Below are 19,602 nucleotides of genomic sequence, written 5' to 3'. Positions count from 1 at the left end.
GGCTTGTAAGCTGAGGAGGGTACCTTGTGATAGTGCACATCAGCACACTAGTGTGAACATCAAACATTGGCATACTTAATTTGACAAGTATCGCTGGAAAATCCTTAGGATGGAGGGCATAAAAACATATAGCTTCTCAGAGGATCAATTTGATAAATTGATAAACAAAAGATCACGTAATACTACTACAATCCGATTAGACAAAAATGATGAGGAACAGTGGGAAAAACTATGGAACCTAAAAAAGAAATTAGTGAGGGCAGAGCTACATGCTGAATTCTTGGTGGAATACTGCAAGAGTGGAATTATCCCGAAAGGCTTACAAGTAACCAATGAACCAGGGATTTTCATTACAGACAAAAAATTCATAGATAAGTGGACCCTTGTGGCCAACAGATGTAGTAGAGACTGGATTTTACTAATTATAGAAACAGCGGAGGAATTTATAGTCATTGAGAGGAAGGAGATAGAAGATATGGAGACACAATTGAGGGATAGCACAGCACTAGATGATGCGAAAGCGAAATTAAAAGAGATTCAAAACGATGTAGATAGTTATAGCGAATATCTTATCAAAAAGAAAAGTAACAAATTAAAAAAGGATATAGAAAATTACAACCCGGAAATTGTATATCCATATCTTCAAAAAGACTTTTATGACCGTCCCAAAGAGAATTTCCAACCCCGTAGACAATGGCAAAACCAACCCAGAAACCAGAATAGAAAACGGGTGAGATTTTTTGATTCCTCATTCAGTAGTACAGATTCAGAAGGTGAAATAGTAAATGAGAAACATCAACAAGATGGAGAGACAAATAGACAGCCAACCACCACCAAGGAAGGTTTAGCTTTTTTAGACAGGCGCAATCAGACATTTGGGCAACAGAGAGGGAGAGGAAGGGGCAGAAACAATTACAATCAGGCACAATACACCCAAGCCCAGAACCCTCAACGTCCTCGAACGAGGAGTCAAAAACAGTGGGATTAACAACAACCAAAATTAAGCCAGCGGTGATCAATCTATCAGACCATGAACTAACCACAACAGAAACTAGATTATTAGAGAAGGGACTAAGCTATGCAATATGTCTCCCTATCGATAGATATGCGCTAGAACGAGATCTGCAGCAATTTTTTAGGAAAGTCAGACTCCAAATCTTTTTTGAAGGAAAGGAAAGACCTGAGAGACCCAATAAATCTGGATTGAAAAATAAATCCACCTGGGTCCCACCTCTCAATGCCGTACACAAAGACGTAGAGGCGTTTGAAAGGTCTGTTGATAAGAGTATTGATAATCTCTTGAAACAGAAAAACTGGACACCTCACAACCTGACGTATGAGGAGAAGCAAGCTCTAAAATCCTTAGAACAAGACAGTACCCTAATAATAAAACCAGCGGATAAGGGTGGGAGTATTGTAATTATGAATAGTCAGGATTACGATAACAGGATGTTTAAATTGTTAAACAACAGTAACCATTACAAAAAATCAAACAGAGAGGAATGGCAAACACTGAAAGGGGAAATCGAAAGGATGTTAAGACTGGCTAGAGAGGACGACATAATATGCGAGGAAGAATTGGCTTTTATGTTGAATAAAGACCCACTAATTCCAGCACTATATGGCCTGCCTAAGGTACACAAAGACATCTGTGACCCTCCCATGAGACCTATAGTATCATGTATAGGATCTTTAACAGAGCCACTTAGTAAGTACGTGGAGGTTTTTTTGCAACCTCTTGTACAGCAACAAAGATCATATGTAAAGGACACCACTGCTATGATTAAAAAAGTGGAGAATCTTAGCTTCAATCCAGAGTCACAGATACTGGTGACTCTGGATATTGAAGCTTTATATACAAACATTCCCCAAAACGACACTATTGAGATTATGGAGGAGATCCTGGGGGACAATCAACAGGACCTAACAAGCCACCAGACTTTCATTATAGATTGCATAACCCTAATCCTTAAGAACAACATCTTCTTATTCAAAGATAACCTCTTTAGACAGATCAAGGGGACCAGTATGGGGGCTACATGTGCCCCCAGTCTGGCATGTCTTTATGTGTCAAAGTTTGAGGATAAACATGTCTACAATATAGCTGCCCCTTTTTACGAAAACATCTCAGAGTGGGGGCGCTATATTGATGACATCTTCTTCATATGGACAGGTGAAATGGAGGATCTTGAAGAGTTCTTGGCATGGCTAAATCTGGGAGATGTAAATCTAAGGTTCACATCCCATTGGAGCAAAAGCAAAGTGGAATTCCTAGATATAATTGTTAAACATAAAGATGGCCAACTTGCAGTAGAACTATATACCAAAGAAACTGACAGAAATAGCATGTTACATTATGGGAGTAATCACCCAGGGTCACAAAAAAACAACATCCCCTTCGGGCAGTTTCTTCGCCTTAGGCGGAACTGTACAACTATGACAGACTATGAATTCCATGCCGAAAACTTAAAAAGAAAATTCCTTGAAAGGGGATATCCGCGAAGAATGATCAGACATGCGTATAAACGAGCCAAATATTTTAACAGAGAAAATCTTTTTAACCCAAAATCTCAAAGCCAGGATAAAGTACAGCCAATTAGGTTTGTGACCAACTTCTCACAAGTCAGTTTTAAAGTTAAAAATATAATAAATAGAAACTGGCATCTTATTGTAGATAAAGCCCAGGAGCCCATCCCTAAGCCAATGTTCTCGTATCGGAGAAATAGAACGATCAGGAACTCCTTGGTACATACTTATAAGGAGAACCTGAAAATCCAACAAACCACCATTGACAATAATCCTTTACCCACGGGAACCCATCCCTGTATGGGCTGTGTAAACTGTAATAGTATCCTCAAAGGAAGTCAGATCACTGCAAATGGTAAAACAATATACATAAAATCCTTTATTAATTGCAGATCCAAGAACGCTGTCTATTTAATCTTATGCCCCTGTAATATGCCGTACATAGGCGAAACCTCTAGGGAACTGAGAATGCGTCTCAATGAGCATCGCTCAGCACTTAGAACAAACAAGATAGGAGCGCCCTTGACTGAACACTGGAGGGAAGCCAAGCACAAAATAGAAGATCTTAAATGGTGTGGCATAGAGAAAATTTCTGACAACGTTAGAGGGGGAAACATAAATAACAAAAGGAAAAGGAGAGAGCAATTCTACATGTCAACCCTCAATAGTGTGAGGTGTGGCCTAAATTCAAGAGAAGACTGGGAGAAGATAATTCAGTAATAGATTGCCCTCCAACAGTTGATAAATCAGCCAAATTATTTTATAAACACACCCAAGATCTGAGCAAAACTTGGGTTTCTGGTAAATTCCACCCCTACCAGTAAGCAAATGTAGATTGCCCTTAAGGTATTACCAGTGAATTAATAAATAGTAAATAATAAATTAGATCTCTTTTCATTAAACGAGTAAGACGAGTTGTTTATAATAGTGCACGATCTCACGTAATATATATGCCAATAAACAACATCTAACAAGCATTTAATTCCCAAAGAACTGAGGGTCCTCTTAGCCGGCAACAAATGGAAGTAACTACTGAACTATAGCGCGAACGGGGGCGTTGACGATGTACGCACGAGAGCGTCCTGCTGCCATGACAACCACGTAGCGTATGGTCGAAGGAATCTCAACGCAGTATCAGTTTAGAGAAACTACATGTTAAAGAAATAATACTTAATAGGCGCCAGTATTTTAATAAACTGTGGTATAGAAGAACAGGTATAAACGGGTTAGAATGAACGCACTTTAAATACAGCGCGAACGGGGGCTATGACGATGAACGCACGAGAGCGTCCTATTGCCATGACAACCACGTAGTGTTTGTTCACAGAAATAAATGCGCATTGTTGTTTCAAAGGACCAGTATATCCAAGAAATAATATTGAATAAGCGCTAATACCCCAGAAAGCTAATGCAGATAAGAGCAGTTTTAAACGGGTGAGAATAGACAAACGACAATGCGTTCGGTTGCTATGACAACCGCTCGCTGTTTGGCACATTTTCAACCAATCATGTAAGGAATAATAAGTTGACATCCGCCAATAGGAATGCGCATATAACGAAAACTAAAGGTGCGTCTGGTCCCCAGGGCAACTGTATATCCATTTGCCAATAGTGAACCAATGAGCATAGAGAAGAACGAAAGCCAATGCAGAGGCTTTTGTATAAAAATGCCGAGGAATGAGTAAACCCTTAGTACTCGAGACGTCCCATTAGTGGAAGGACGTGTGGACCGACTGCCAGAGACCAGGAGCAGGGAGGCCGAACCTGTGAATTAAGGTAATGGAAAACTAGGATCCTAGAAAACAGAGGGGTATATTTAGACAGCTCTGACTTGAAACTATATAACTCCTTATGACTTCCTTAAACTTAGAAAAGGGGCAATTAACACAAACATAGTGTAAAAAGACAACTCCTTCATTCTTTTAGCCAAATAATAATAGAGGATTCATTAAACCTATGGACTATTAAAAAGGAAAAGATCATAAAAATAGTCTAAATGGAGAGTGTACATAAATCTACAATATGTATCTCTTTTATTGTTGAATAACAGAAAGAAATTGGAGTGGATCCAAAAGGAATGTGGTAGCAACTCATCCTGAAAATTGCGCAAATTATCCAATTTTTTAATGGTGAGTGACTCAGCAAAATACATTAGGAAATATTGGAAAAAGTTTTTCCTGAAATAGATTGAAGCTAATTTGTGTTACAAAATTCTCCAGGGCCATTGAAGAAACCCATTTGTAGAAAAACGGTGGCTCCCCCTGGCAGTCTAAGACAAAGTTTTTACAACCTAAAAATCAGGTATTGTACGAACACACCTTTGTGTTTGATCTTCCAAATTAACATAAGGTCATAACAAAAGTGGGACTCTAAATGTAACATCATTTTATTTTTCTTTTATTCACCGCAATTAGTGGGATCAGAAATTGAAAATTTGGTCCGGAGAATATCAATATCCAATTACTACATGGTACAGAATTCATTTAATCTGTGTCCAGTGGGCGCCTTGCCCTATCTAAATTTAAAGGTATGCCTAACCTATACAAATAATAGATTATAATATCATGTCCTGGGTTCATAAGTTTTGTACCGTCGGGTCCAATGGGAAAGGTAAAGACTATTAGTTTTGTTAAAGTACAGGAATGTATATCAACAGATAAATGTGGATAAGGGCTACAGGGGAACAGGATTTCAATAAAATCTTTTTTGTTATTGAAGAAGAACATAGCACAGTGACCATGAATTATGTGTAGACAGGGTATTGTTTGATGAGATGTTCAGACCACTACAAAAAATGTAACTCTGTTTTTTTAAATCTTTTAAATTTGTCTAGAATCAGTCCTGAAGAAGGTTCAAATACAGGATACCGAAACGCCGCGTCGACTTGTGATTCTTGTTTTTTAAAATCTTTTTATGAAATGTATAATGATGTTTTTTTTTAAAAAAAATTTGTATATTGTATTGTGAATATAAAATAAATGCATAACAGAGCTTTAATGAAATCTTTTGTGTGGTAAATATCTTTTATTTATATTTTTTTGTACCATTGTCAACGGTGCTTGTTACGTAATTCATTTTTGGTAAAAACTAATGCTTGGTGTTTAAGGAAAAATATCTATGTCCAAAAAGTGTTTAGATAATACTCCCCTGTATACATAATTCTCTGAAAACCTGGTCACTGCAACAATAGAATTGAGTTGATATATAGACCTTGTCTCACTAGTTCAAGGCTGCGTTCATAGATTGTGATTGTTTGAACTCTGTAACTTTACCTTTCCCGCCGGAATGAACGACATGCTAGCTTTTGGGTAATATACTCAACCTATGTGGGCTCTTTGTTGAGGGGACGCCTAAGTCTTTTTCAAGAGTATCCTTGGAAAATTACAATAAAAACATTTTGACTAACATTTCTTTTTATAAAAAAAGAAAGTGTTTCAACTACCAGGACAAGCAAAAATTAAAAGTATGTCCCGTTTCTTTTTTTTATTTCCATTGCACTCTGCCCTCTGGGCTGTCCAGGGCCTACCCTAGAGATATCTTATATGTATTAAAAAGGAGGGTTTGGGCCTGGCAAGAGGTTTAACTTGCCAGGTCAACAAGGCAGTTTAAAACTGCTCACACAAGCTCTGCAATGGCAGGCCTGAGACATGTTAAAAGGGCTACCTAAGTGGGTGGCACAATCAGTGTTGCAGCCCACTAGTATCACTTAATTTACAGGCCCAGAGCACAGGTAGTACACATTACTAGGGACTTATAAGTAAATTGTTTTAACCCCTTCCACGCTCATGACGAGCTGGGCTCGTCATGCAGTAGCCTCCTGCTACGCTCATGACGAGCCCAGCTCGTCATGAATAATGGGGTTCATGGGTTTCCAGCACAGGGGAAAAATCCCCATAGCATTCAAGAGGTTAAGGAGCGAGCACAAGCACTTTAGAAATGGTTAGCAGTGGTAAAGTGCAGAGTCCGAAAGCCAACACAAACTACTTCTGCCAAAAGGGAAGGAGGAAGGCAAAACGTTTGTGGACGGGCGGGCGTGGTCTAACCAGCGATGTGGTAAGACGTGTTCGGAGGAGTTCCCGGCGCCTGCCACCTGCACAAGCTATTAAAGCGGAGCTGGGGGGGTCTCACCTGCCATCCTGGGGGTGGATGCTGACCGCCATCACCTGGGCCACCTGCGGTGAAGAGGTCTCGAAATCTGTGGCGGTGACGCGGGTGGACGGCCGGGGATGAATAGAGGCCCCGAGGCAGGAGCCGCCATCTTGCAACTCCCGCGCGGAGGTCCGCCCTGCCATCCTGCCGGCCTTGAAGAGTTGCGGTCCTCCTGAGGCGGAGTGCGACGCACCTGCTGAGGCAGTGGGGGCTGTGGTGCTTGAGGAGGAAATTGTTGGGGACGACTGACAGGACCGCCGGCGCGGACTCTCCGGCGGCAGTGGAACAGAGACTTTGGGGCCTACGGAGGAGGGAGACTCGGCCTGTGGACCGGAGGCGTCGAGCTGTGCTGGCCACCTGTTGCGCCCCCCCCGATCGGGTGAGAGCGAAACGTAGCGGTGGAGGAGGGGGCTCTTCTCGGCGGCGCCTCCCGCAACCGGTGACTGGAGTGCTGGGTGCTGTCCGGCGAGGAGTGTCGTGGCTGGGCCTTAGGGGTGACCGGAGAGGCTGTGAGTCTGGGCCGGCCCCGGGCAGCTGTCGGCGGGACCCTGGTGATCGGAGCTTTTGCTGTGGGGCGAACCCGGGAGGCTGCAGTATTCTGAGGCGGCGCCGGCGGCTCCCTGAGGTGAGCGTTGGTCCTGGGCATGCGCTCCCCTGCCATATTGGCTCCCTGGGGGTTCCTGCCCCCTTGTAGACTGTATACGGCCTGGGGCCCCCACCCTCTAGTGTGTTGCGGCCTGGAGGATTAGAGGCGACCCTCCACGGATTGTACTCTGCCTGGTCGATCCGGGACAGTGGAGTGAGAACTACGCAACGGAGCCGCCATTTTGTGCCTGCGCTTAGGGGCGGCCTGTAGATACTGTACAAGCGCCGACAGCGCCCTACCTTTGCGTCCCTGCCTGGAGGGTAGGGAGACTTGGCCTTTGGGTCCTGCTGCACGGGGAGTGTTGTCCTTGCTGGGAAGTGCAGGTCTGGACAGTCAAACACCCCCGCCCCCCCTGCACCCCCCCCCCCGCCTTGAAGCTTGTCCTCTCCGGTGTGGCCCTCGGGTACCACCCTTCCGGCTGCGGTCTGGGACTTGCCATGGTCTCCTCAACCTGCGCGACCCACCATCCTGGAGTGCTGAGTTCCCCTGGCCCATAGTGTTCTGCTGCTGCGAGGGACATCTGAGGAGGGCCTACGAGAGGCCGCTGCTGCTCGCCGGAGCGGGAGAGCGCTGGGCGGCGGCGCCATTTGATACCACTTCAGGAGCTAGAGCTATCGTCAATTTCGCCTGCACGCGCTACGCCCTAGCTGCTCAAGGGGTGAGTGCAGCTAAGGTGATCTCAGGAGAGGTGTGGGGGGTTGGCAGCTGGGGGCACCTGCGAGGGGTAAGTGGTGGGGCAGGTGCACGCACCATTTCGAATCAGTGACGTTGTGGGGCCTCGTGCTACTGTGGCTGCTTACTTTGTGCCCTGTGTCTGGTGCATCCTGAGGGCCGGGGGGGAACTGCAGTCTGCCTTGGGGTCGTTGTGTGGGGTCGTGCAGGGTCAGCTCTGGTGGGGGGTGGATGGGTGCACAGCCTAGGCCCCTCTGACACGCCGAGGCCCTTACCTGTCTCTCCCAAGGGGATTGGGAGTGCTCGCTGCACTTTGCTCCGCAGTCTTGGTGCTATTCTGTTAGGCTCCTGCAGCTAGTGCCCCCGACTGGTGGCCCCTTCCCTTGCCCAGGCCCTATATGTGGAGGGTCGGGTCTGACTGGACCTCTCTATGACAACAAGCTGACGAGGAGGAAATTGGGGATCTCCACTTTGTATCTCGTCCTGGGACCGAGGCCTTGGATTCCTACTACCTAAAAAGTCGCTGTGTTGGAGAGCGAGAAGAGGGACCCCTAAATATTCTACGTTGGATGTGCGGTGGCTGCATTTTGTGACTCCCTGCACAACACTGCAAAGCTGGCGATGACTCGCTCAAGAGGGGGCAAGGCTGACCCGGCTACTGCCGCCAGGGACAATACTGTCATGGCGATGTGGGGGAAGGCGGGCACGTCTACTACCACTGAGGGATCGTCCCAAGCTGCCGGGGACTCTATGCCAGTTACCCAGGTGTTCATGTCCTCCTTTATGTCGGAGCTCAAGATGGAGATAGGCTCCCTAAGGTCTGAGGTTCACACATGCGTGAAGGAGCTTCGGAGGGAGGTAACAGACTTGGGAGACCGAGTGGATGGGCTGGAAAGGACAATGGATGCCCCTACCGAAGATCAGGAGCCGCTGTGGCAGCGTCTGGCGGTTCTGGAGAAGCAGAATATAGAGCTTCAAGTGAAGCAGGAGGATTTGGAGAACAGCAGTCGCCGGAACAATCTACGCATACGGGGAGTTCCCATTGGAGAAGAGGGGAAGGACATTCCGACGTACGTGGCGCAGCTCCTTCACGAGGTCTGGGGTGATGAGAATGCCTCCCCGCCGGCTTTGGACCGAGCTCACTGTGTTTCCGGGCCCGCGGGGAGGTCGGGCCTTATTCCGGACATCCTGACACGGGTCCATTTCTTTACAGAGAAGGAAGCTATCTGTAGAGCGGCACAAGACAAACCGGACCTTAGCTACAAGGGGCACAGAATTCAGATATTCCAGGACCTGGCACACAACACTCTGAAGAGACGGCGAGTCTTTAAGCCTGTGACTGAGAAGTTTCGAACCCTGGGCATCTCCTACCAATGGGGCCACCCGTTCACTTATCTTCCAGTGGGAAACTAAGCGGAAAATGGTACGAACTTACACGGAAGCGGCGCAGCTCCTTCATCTACCGACATCGCCGCCGGCGAGCCCGGCCCGCTCGCGAAGACAAGAGAGGGTACCAGCCAAGCCTTCCTGGACCACTGTGCAGCGCCAAAGTCGCACACCTCCTCTGGACGAGCGGTAGGCCTTTCAGGCCAAGCTGGACATTATTGCACACATTAGATCTCTAGAGGGGGACCGAGAGGAGCCAGTCTCACGCCCCTCGACGCCATGACCTGAGGGGGGGACGCACACTAGCTAGCGGGTTAGATGCCCCCCCGCACACGCACTCTCATCCCCGGTGAGAGGTCCTCAGCGTAGTACTACATATTGCACCCCGGTTCCTGGTTGGGGGTGGGGGGTGGCGGGTGCTCCCAGAAGTTAGACCTTTGAGACTTCCGCAGACCTACCCCGGGCTGTCCCTACGGGAGTGACATCCCAGAGAGCATCCAAACCCTTGGGTGTAGGATGCCCTGTACTTGGGACAGTGTAATATGGCCCAGTTGGCCGACATTGTTGTTCAGGGATGTGTGGCCTGTTTGGTCGTTTTTCGTCTTCTCGATCTCTTCCTCCTTTCCTTTTTTCTTACTGGCCTATTGCTCTCCTTTTTTTTTCTCTCTAAGAGCGCTTGGCTGGGGGGTTTGTACTGTGGCGCGACATGGGGACTGTACTGGCGGGCGCTCCTTGCATTTATAGGGCACTGCTGGCGCACGGTGGAGGAGGCGTGGGTGGCCCCTGATTGGACCCTACCATGACGACGAGCTTGTCTAGCCCTTTGAAGATCTTAACACTCAATGTCAAGGGCCTTATTTCCCCTAACAAGCAGAGGCAAGTGTGGCATTATCTCCTTCAGCAATGCCCTGACATCATATTCTTACAGGAGACGCATCTATTACAGGCGGACACTAAGCGCATTGCACATCCTAAGTACCCTCTTCAGTTTTGGGCTGCAGCAGATACTAAGACAGCGGGGGTGGCAATATTGTGCAGAGCTGGCATCAGGCGGAGGGGGGGGAACAAGCCCTTTCGGAGTGGGGATGGACGCTTCCTTAGAGTGAGTGTGGAGATTGGACGGCGCCGCTACACCCTGTGTAATATATATGCCCCTAACCAGACGCAGGACTGCTACCTCCGAGACCTCCTACGAGAGCAGGTGCCGCAAGGAGTTCTCGTTAATCCTGGGAGGGGACTTCAATTTAGTTTGGAATCCGGATGCGGATCGCAGCGAGGGCTCCTTTAGTAGAGCAGGGCCTATGTCCTCAGCATTGCGCAAGCAGATTGAGGACTTAGGGCTGCTGGACGCATGGTGCTACCACTCCCCAGACCGGAGGGAATACTTGTTTTATTCTCATGCGCACCGCTCGTACTCCCGGATCGATTATCTCTATTTCCCATGCCCTCTACCGATACATACTTGGGGTCGCTATGTCTGATATCTCGCTCTCTGACCACGCTCATGTCGAGCTGCTCCTGCAGGACCCGGCCGCTTGCCCCACCCGGGAAACCAGGTGGCCCCTGCTGCCGGGTATCCTCCGGGATGCGGCCGATGTCGAAAGCACTAGGGATGCCATTGACTCCTATTTGGTTAGTAACGACCTGCCGGAGACACCCTTTCCAGTGGTATGGGACGCCTTCAAGGCCACGATAAGGGGTCACATCACTACCCTCCCGATCGCACGGGCAGGCGAGGCTCGCTGGAAGACAGATTGATGGGAGATATCAAGAAAGCAGTACTGCAGGACCAAGGCCATTCCTCCCTAAAGTCGATGAGGCAACTGGCCAACCTTAGAGGACAGCTCAGGCTCCTGCGTACTAATAGGGCGGAGAAATCCCTACTGGCGTTGAAACAGAGATATTTTGAAGGAGGGGACAATGTGGGAAGGCTACTGGCAGGACGACTGAGGACACGTTGGCCCAAAGCGCATATCGCCAATGTTCAATTGCCAGATGGGACGAGGGCTACGGCGGAGAGGGATAAATGCGAGGCATTTTAGGGCTTACTACTCAGCGTTATATCGGGTGGAGGCGCCGCCCCCGGAGGTGGTAGAGGAGGTTCTGGGAAACTATATGGGGACGCCGCTACAGCCGCACTATGCGAAGTCTCTAGAGGACCCTATCTTTCAGGAGGAGATAACTGCCATGCGGGAGCTCCCACTGGGGAACACCCCGGGGCCAAATGCTCTTCCTCTATGTTTCTATTGCATGTTCCAAGCTCAGCTTCGGCCTTACCATCTCAGGTTGTACAACTCCTTCACCGACGAGGTTGGGCCGTCCCCCGATATGGGTATGGCGGAGATAACCTTGATTCTGAAACCCGGAAAGGATCCTACACTATGTGCGTCATACCGCCCGATTGCTTTGCTGAACACAGATTTTAAAATTTACACCAAGCTGCTGGCGAAACAACTAGATCCCCACATGCCGGGCCTGGTAGACCCGGACCAGGTTGGCTTCATCCGCAACCGGCAGGGAGCGGATAACGTGCGCAGGGTTGCCCACCTGGTGGGCAAAGCGCACCATTGGAGGATACCGGCCTGCCTTCTATCGCTGGATGCGGAGAAGGCCTTTGACCGGGTGGACTGGTCCTTTTTGCGAGAGGTCTTGCATAAAATGGGGTTAGGTCATAAGATGATCATGGCGCCGTACCTTGCTCCGCAGGCCAGGATCAGAGTCAACAGACAACTCACGACACCGTTTACCATCTCTAAGGGTACCAGGCAGGGCTGCCCGCTCTCACCATTATTATTCGCCCTTGCGATAGAGCCTTTAGCGGAAATGATCCGGCGGACCCCAGGAATCCATGGTATCCCCATAGGTGGCCGCGAGAACAAGGTGGCACTGTTTGCGGACGACCTTATTCTTACGCTTACGAACCCTCGAGAATCCCTTCCGGAGCTGCACTCAGTGCTGTGCCTTTTTGAATGGGCCTCCGGCCGGAAGATCAATCACAATAAGTCCTGGGCCCTTAACCTCACCATTCCGAAAGATGAAATACCCCTCCTGGAGCAGCTTGTTCCATACCAATGGGCAGCCCAACACATCCGCTACCTTGGCCTTGAGTTGACCCCCTCTCTGGATGAGTGGACGCAAGTAAACTGGCAGGAATGTCAGCGCTCGATTCTTGAAGTTCTGCGGAGGTGGAAGCCGCTTGTGCCATCATGGTTGGGCAGACTCAATGCCATTAAGAGGTCTTTTCTCCCCAAAATTCTATATCTATTCCAATGCCTCCCCACGTCAATCCCGCTGCACTATATACAAGGCCTTGAGCGTGACCGTACAAAATTTATTTGGGGGGTGGGGGGTAAAGAGGAGTTTCGGGTCACCCCTGAAGCGGGGATGCAATACGCCCAGTTGAGGCACTGGGTAGCCGAAGATGAAACCTATCTGGCAGATACGCGCGCCTTCACCCCGTTTGAGCGGCTGGCCCGCTCCTTTGTTGACTCAAAGGGATTGATCTCACGGATCTACCAAATTCTGCAACACCCAAAGACGCCACCCTCACATCCATATCAACAAGGCTGGCAGACGTCAGGTACGGACATTGCCCCGGCGCAGTGGCGTCGCCTGTGGCAGTGTATCGTAGCATACCGCAGCAGGAGAATGCCTATAAGATCATGACCCAGTGGTACTACACGCCTCAGCGCCTGTGCAAGATGTTCCCTGCCTCTTCTCCTACGTGTTGGGGGTGCCAGTCTGCAACGGGGGATTTTATCCATATTTGGTGGGCGTGTCCATCGCTGACCCTCTTCTGGAAGGAGGTCCTAAGCCACATCAGGGGGGTGTTGGGGTTCCCTCTGCCTGAAGCCACAAGCACACTCCTGCTGGGTATTAAACCTGCTGGCCTGAGGGCACTGACTCGGAGCGATTGGATTCTGGCGCTTCAAATGCTGGGCGCGCCAGGCAGCTTATAGCCTTGTATTGGAAAAAGCCCGAAGCCCCATCCAATCGCAGCCTGGTTCGTGCGCTTATGGCATGTTATTACGATGGAGCTCTTTACGGCTAGGTTGCAAGCCCGGGACACGCGCTTTAAAGCTGTCTAACGACCCCTGGTTCAATATTTATGTAACGTAGAGCATGCGCGTCATGTGCCTGCTAAGCTCCGGGCGCGTTGCGACTATTCGAGGATGCTGTGGGCCCCCCTGATCCAGATAGACTGCTGTCCTAGGCGCCCTCGAGCACTAGGCCCTGACCACCAGGGGCGCTCGGCCAGATCTGATGTCCCGTAGTCTCTGTTTCCTGGCGCACATTGCACTGCCTCTCTTTTTTCTCCCTCTTTACTTATTCCTTCTGTCTATTCTGTCCTGTTATCTCTCACTCCACTGACCTGTAGGAGTTTGGACCTTAGTGGTCCGTTTGTTCCAGTTATGTTGGTTACCTGTTTGTATTCGATCCTAGGGGTCGGGCTATTTCTTGCAAAGATTGAATGGCCTGTGCTTGATATTATGTGACGCTGCCGGCCCCAAGGGTTTGTAGGCGAAATGCTGTGCACAATAGAACTGAGTGGATGGCCTTCTGAAGCCATTATTGTGCTATCTAGTAATGCGGCCGGCCCTGCGTGGGGTGTAGGCACAACGCTGAGTGACATTCTGTCTTTTGCCTGCTGCTTATTCTGAAAATAAAAAAAGATTTGGAAAAAAAACAAAAACGTTTGTGGACGACCCTGCAAAAATGGTACTACATCCAACAATCTTGAAATTCAGTAAAAGAAAAGACGTTAATGGTTTGTAACAATACAAAAAAACGTCATCTCACGTCACACTGCCATGTCACACTGCCATGTATCGGGCGAAACAGAATTCTACCTGTCTATTTAATGGGCTTAATCCAGCTGTTCGGATAGTCTTCCACTTCATCCCAGAGAATTCTGGTTTGAAACCTCTTCTCAGACGGCCTACTCCTACGGGAAAAACATACTGTTGTCAAACTGAAACTACTTTCCAAATAGCTTACAACTAGGAACAATTACAAAATAAATAAAAGGTTAAAATGAAAGGTTACACAATCTGAGCTAAAAATAGGTACAGTTTACATAGCAGATGCAGAGTTGAAATAAAATGGTCTAATCATGATCATAAGTGACTTACAATATCGAGTGGCAAAATAATACCTGGCAGCAATATTGAATGCAGGATATTGGGCACAACTATATTGTCAAGGGAAGTATAAGCAGCCATGAAGAGGAGTTAAGAATAGACAATCTATACTCACCTATACATGCCCATCTTATTGACAGTGCTAGCCGATGAGATGCTGTACACTAGTATTCTGCACTCCATATTATGGTACAAGGTCAATCTAGTCACTGGTCTTTTTAAGTAACCTTACTCTTTATTTCTGCAGCCCAACAAAACCTAACTTCTTTCACCAACCATTTTAGATTCTTTTGAGCAGGAGTGATGCTCAATATTCTTTGGTATACCGCAGAGTCTCAGCCAGATATGTAAGCCTATGATAGACATACATTCTGGAGAACTCCAGTTACTCATGCATACTTATCTTTTTCTCACACAGGCTATCTTGATTAGTGTCACATGCTTAGCATCGCATTCTGAATAATATTCCAATTAGTAGTGGAATTAGTGGCAAAACTGCAGGCGGTGCATGCAGGATGCAGGTAAGCGACTCCTCCACTTCAAGGTAGATGCTGACAGCTTGGCGAAGTGCTGGAGGCCCTCAAAGGCTTTTAGACGATGCACAGCTGAATGACAGGTCAGGCTGCTGCGATTGTCAGGACAGGAGCAGGTAGAGAGGCAGGGTTTGGCACCAAAGTCCACCAGACGTCCGCAGTTCTTGCTCCTTCAGCTCTTCATTGTCCTCTTCTTTCTTCAGTCTAACAGATCTGCCTTCCTGGTGTCAGGGGGTCTCCTAAAAACTCAATATAAGGGCATTTAGCGGAGCGAATGGTAGTAGCCAATGGGCTTCTTACCCTTGGGGCAAATACACCCCTATATGACCACTGCCTAACCCGGTCTCAGAATTCCCATTTCCTTCAAAATCAAAATGGCGGAACCCTTCTTTCATGGAGCACATCAGGTAGCCCACCTTAGGTGTTTGACTGGCATGGTAGTACACCACGCCTCCTTGCATATCTAATTTCCCACCTGTCCTGGTGCCAAATGGGCTTAACGGCAGGGGATGGCATCTCCCAGGTCTGGGAGAAGAATGGGTCACATATAAAATGTGGCAGGGGCTTCGAAGTCACTGGCCTTGGAATGCAGATACACTAGTCTACTGGAGGCGGTGTGAATACCTTCTTCCGGAACAGACATGGTTTCTGGCCTCAGAAAGGGTGTGGGCTCTCACCTGCAGGGGGTCAAAAACATGTCTGTGTTGGCACACTAAGAGGCTGGTAGATATTCAGGTGGCACCTCTAAGGTGAGCTTTCTGTGCATGTTTTCATAAATCCACTCCTGGCATCTGTATGGATTTATTAAGACAATGTGTTTGATATCAAATACCATAGGTTCCAGTGAAGCCTTCACATACCTGGGAAACTCGTAATAACCAGTGCCCAGTTGTACAAAGCTGGCTCTGCATACACTATACCATAGTAGGGGTTAGTGTGCACAGTGGATCCCCAGAGCTATATCAAAGACTTATTTAGATACACACGGACAGCTTGATTTGTGGTAGTGTGGTCGAGCAGTTGGGCTTATAAGGAGGGTGTGTTAACCATTTATTGTATTCACTCAATCAAGGTAGATGAGGGTTCTGTGTTGGAGTCTTTGGCTGAGCAAATCCGGTGCTCACAGGAGAAAGAGTTGTTCTAGTGAAGGCAGTACAGGTCCTCCGTGTTCTGGATGGCTGATAAACACGCGGGGTGTTGCTGGTTGCAGTCAAGACAGGACGGTAGGGCTGGGGCCAAAGCAGTTGGCGTCCTCTTCGTCTTCAGAACGGCTCTTCAGTTCTCCTTTCTTCATCTCTAATCTAAGGAGGCGAGGTGAGGTACAGGGACGCCCCAAATTACTAAATTTAGAGGCGTTACTGGGGTGTGCAGGTCGGGACCAATAGGTCCCTTCCTTGGGGCGAGTACACCTCCTACCATGCCACCCTCCAGTGGGAGAAGGGCAGGAGCCTCTCTCCGATTGGCTGGGTCACCTCATCTCCAGGAATGGAAGGGACTGAGATGCATACTTCACCTCGCCTCCCCCACCTGAGGGGTGGGGTTGGCAAAGGTGGACACATCTCTCTTCCTAACTTGATTATCTTGCAGATTCTCCCGCCCAAAGTGGGGGTCAGAGCCAGTGGGGGCCAGTTGCTGGGGACAGCAAAGGGTAACAAAGGCCGCAGGCCATTGAAACTTCCCCTTTATGGACCCCTTCCATCCTGGGGGAGGAGGCATGACACCTCTGCCCAGGATGGGCTTTGTTTCTGGACCCAGAGAGCGGAGACCCTCTACCCAGGGGTCCAGAAAACTGTCTGGTGGTGGCAAATGGTGGGTAGTCATTCAGGAACACCAGGGCTGGTAGTTTTTTAGGGGGCATCTCTAAGATGCCCTATGATTGCATTTTACATTAAATCACACACCGGCATCAGTGTGGGTTTAATGTACTGAGAAGTTTGTTACCAAACTTCCCAGTTTTCATTAAAGCCAATATGGAGCTGTGGAGTTCGTGCTGACCAACTCACAGACTCTATATGGCTTTACTGCACTTACAATATCTAAGAATGGACTTCGACACCGTAGGGTTACAGTGCTCATGCAACTGTACCTCAACCAGTGGGCTAGTACACCCTGCTAGAGGGGTGGCTTACCTAGGCCACAGGCAGGGGATTGCAAACATGGGACACAGGGATGTGTGCCATGTTGACTCTTCACTTTTCTTTGCACCACAACATGCAGTCTGCAATAGCAGTATGTGGGTGTCAAGGTGCAGGGTCCCTAAGGGTGGCACAAAAGGTGCTGCAGTCCTTAGGGGGTTTCCCTGGTCACAGTGCCCTTGGTACGCATGGTACCTTTACAAGGGGCTTACCTGTGGCCAGAGATGTGCCAATTGTGGGTAAAAATGTACAGTTTTGGGAAAGAACACGGGGCCTGGGAACCAGATTGGCAGGGACCCAGGGTACATAATGTCAAAGTGCATCAAGTGTCATGCAAAAAAAGTGAAGGCAAACATACCAAAAGGGGCACTATCCTACACCAGTACATATAATTAAGATGGCTTCACTGTTCACTTGTACTGTCTAGCAGTTGAACAAGCCAGCACAGGGACATATATGCTCATGCAGATATGTCCTCACATGTAATTTCATGCACCCTGCCGTAGGGCTATAAGGGCTGCAATTGAGGCGAAGTACATATATTGCATGCAGTGACTGGACAAGTGTTATGTTGTGTTTTCACATTTGTCTGCAACATTTCACGCAGCCTGCAAAGGCAGTCTGCATGAGTTTGGTGGTGGGTTCCTTAGTGTGGCACAATACATGCAGCAGTCCTTAGGGTCCCTCTTTAGTGCCCATGCCATAGGTACCAGGGGTACCATTTACTAAGGAATACAGGGGTGCTAAAGTTTTGGCCAATTGGTCAACAATTGTACTGGTACCTTGTTTTAGGGAACGAGCACTAGCACGGAGGACCTGGTTAACAGGAGACCTGGTACTGAGGACCTGGTTAGCAGGAACCCAGTGCACTTCAGTCAAAATTGCATCAAATAACAGGAAAAATGTGGAGCTGACCTTGTCAAAAAGGGGCACTTTCCTACAAAGGTGGATTAATCAATTACTTGCAAATGTTTGATAGGACTTGTAAACGCTCACCCAGCCAAGTATTTTAAAAAAAACTGTTAAGTGAAGTGCTACTCTGGCAGATTATACATAGTAGTGTTCTAAATAATCAATGACTCTTTTGTAGATGCAAGTATAACTGGTTTTCATGTAATACAAAAGAAAAATGATCTATCAATCAAATATTGACTGAGAACAACATACCTAACCACTCAAATGTTTACATCTCAAAAACAAAGAGGGGGAGCAAAAGGGAAGCCTGCACCAGCCTGTAATGAATAAAAAGAAATTTGATCTTTAGGTTGAAGTAACATGAATCTTATTAGGCACAAAACCTTGTAACTTGAATGAAATGTACTAGTAAAGTAAATTAGCAGCGATTGCAACAAATCAAGTAAGACTGTGTATCCGGACAACAGAGGTCCGAATAGGAGGACGGGGTCCACTCACATCATCAAAGTATGTAGGTCCAAATACTAGCTAGCTCACAGGGCACCACCTGGATCCCTGACCTAAGAGGGTACTGGATGGTATCTGCAACCTCAGAACATGACCACTGTAATTTCCCAAGGAAATTGTGGAAACAGATCTACCTTTTCGTTAAAGACCCATCTGTTCGCATAAGCAATGTATTTTCTCTCACTTCACTTGCTAGCACTGGGAAACCCATTTTGGGTAGACATGAGCTCTAGAAAAACTACTAACATATTAATAAGGCAGGCCAAAAGGGAGACACAAGAAATATACGAATATCCTTCTTCAGTACTCTTTTCATCAGGGTCCAGGTTTCGTTCGCTTTCTTCTTCTCGCTCATGAATTTGGTAGTCCTTGGGGAAAGATAAGAATGGTATTGGTGGGAGGACCTATCTGAATATTTACTCAGGAAAAGGGAGTGAGGGTTCACCCAGTGCTACGGACCTGTAAGGAACACGCCACCATTCACCCGTGGTGTCCGTTCCCGCCCATGGGATGTGTGGTTCGTGACACCATGCCAGGAGCACAGAGCCATGAAGAACATGGACCCCTGGTGTGGAAAACTAGGCCCTGAAAGGGAAAACCCCCGTCCCTAAAAATCAATCCGCAGAGCAAGGAGGATGGGTGGGTTGGTAAGGAATCTGAGACTTCTAGCTGCAGATTCATTACCTTAGAATAGATACCCTAGCAATACCCCCCCGGAGGTGGGTCTGCGAAACTGATTCACACTAGAAAGTCCAACAGGACAGAACAGGAAAAATCCTGTCCAGACGGACCAGACTGTCCAGGCAGTAATGGTTCGTGAACGAGTGTAGAGAAGCCAGCGTTGCTGCCTGTCAGACATCCAGGACCGGAACTCCGTGTGCTAACGCAAAGATCGTAACATTTGCTCCGGTAAAAAGAGCACGGAAACCCTCAGGGAGTTGCTTCTTGGCCAAAGCATAGCAGATAATGTAGAGCACGATCCATCGGGAGAT

General features: G+C 47.9%; 1 protein-coding gene across 6 annotated transcripts in view; it reads right to left on the bottom strand.

The window, feature by feature from the left end:
* LOC144827727 (UAP56-interacting factor-like) overlaps nt 1-19,602 on the bottom strand; it is a 523,921-nt gene that overhangs the window by 461,904 nt on the left and 42,415 nt on the right. For all 6 annotated transcript variants that reach the window (XM_078685931.1, XM_078685929.1, XM_078685933.1 and 3 more), the window contains exon 3: nt 14,230-14,324. In XM_078685931.1, coding sequence (XP_078542057.1) covers nt 14,230-14,324 — 95 coding nt within the window. The remainder of the gene's footprint in view (nt 1-14,229; nt 14,325-19,602) is intronic.

The sequence above is a fragment of the Lissotriton helveticus genome, chromosome 4_1, assembly GCF_964261635.1.
Source record: "Lissotriton helveticus chromosome 4_1, aLisHel1.1, whole genome shotgun sequence".
In the NCBI taxonomy this organism is placed as follows: Eukaryota; Metazoa; Chordata; class Amphibia; order Caudata; family Salamandridae; genus Lissotriton; species Lissotriton helveticus.
This window is presented reverse-complemented; position numbering and strand designations above follow the sequence as displayed.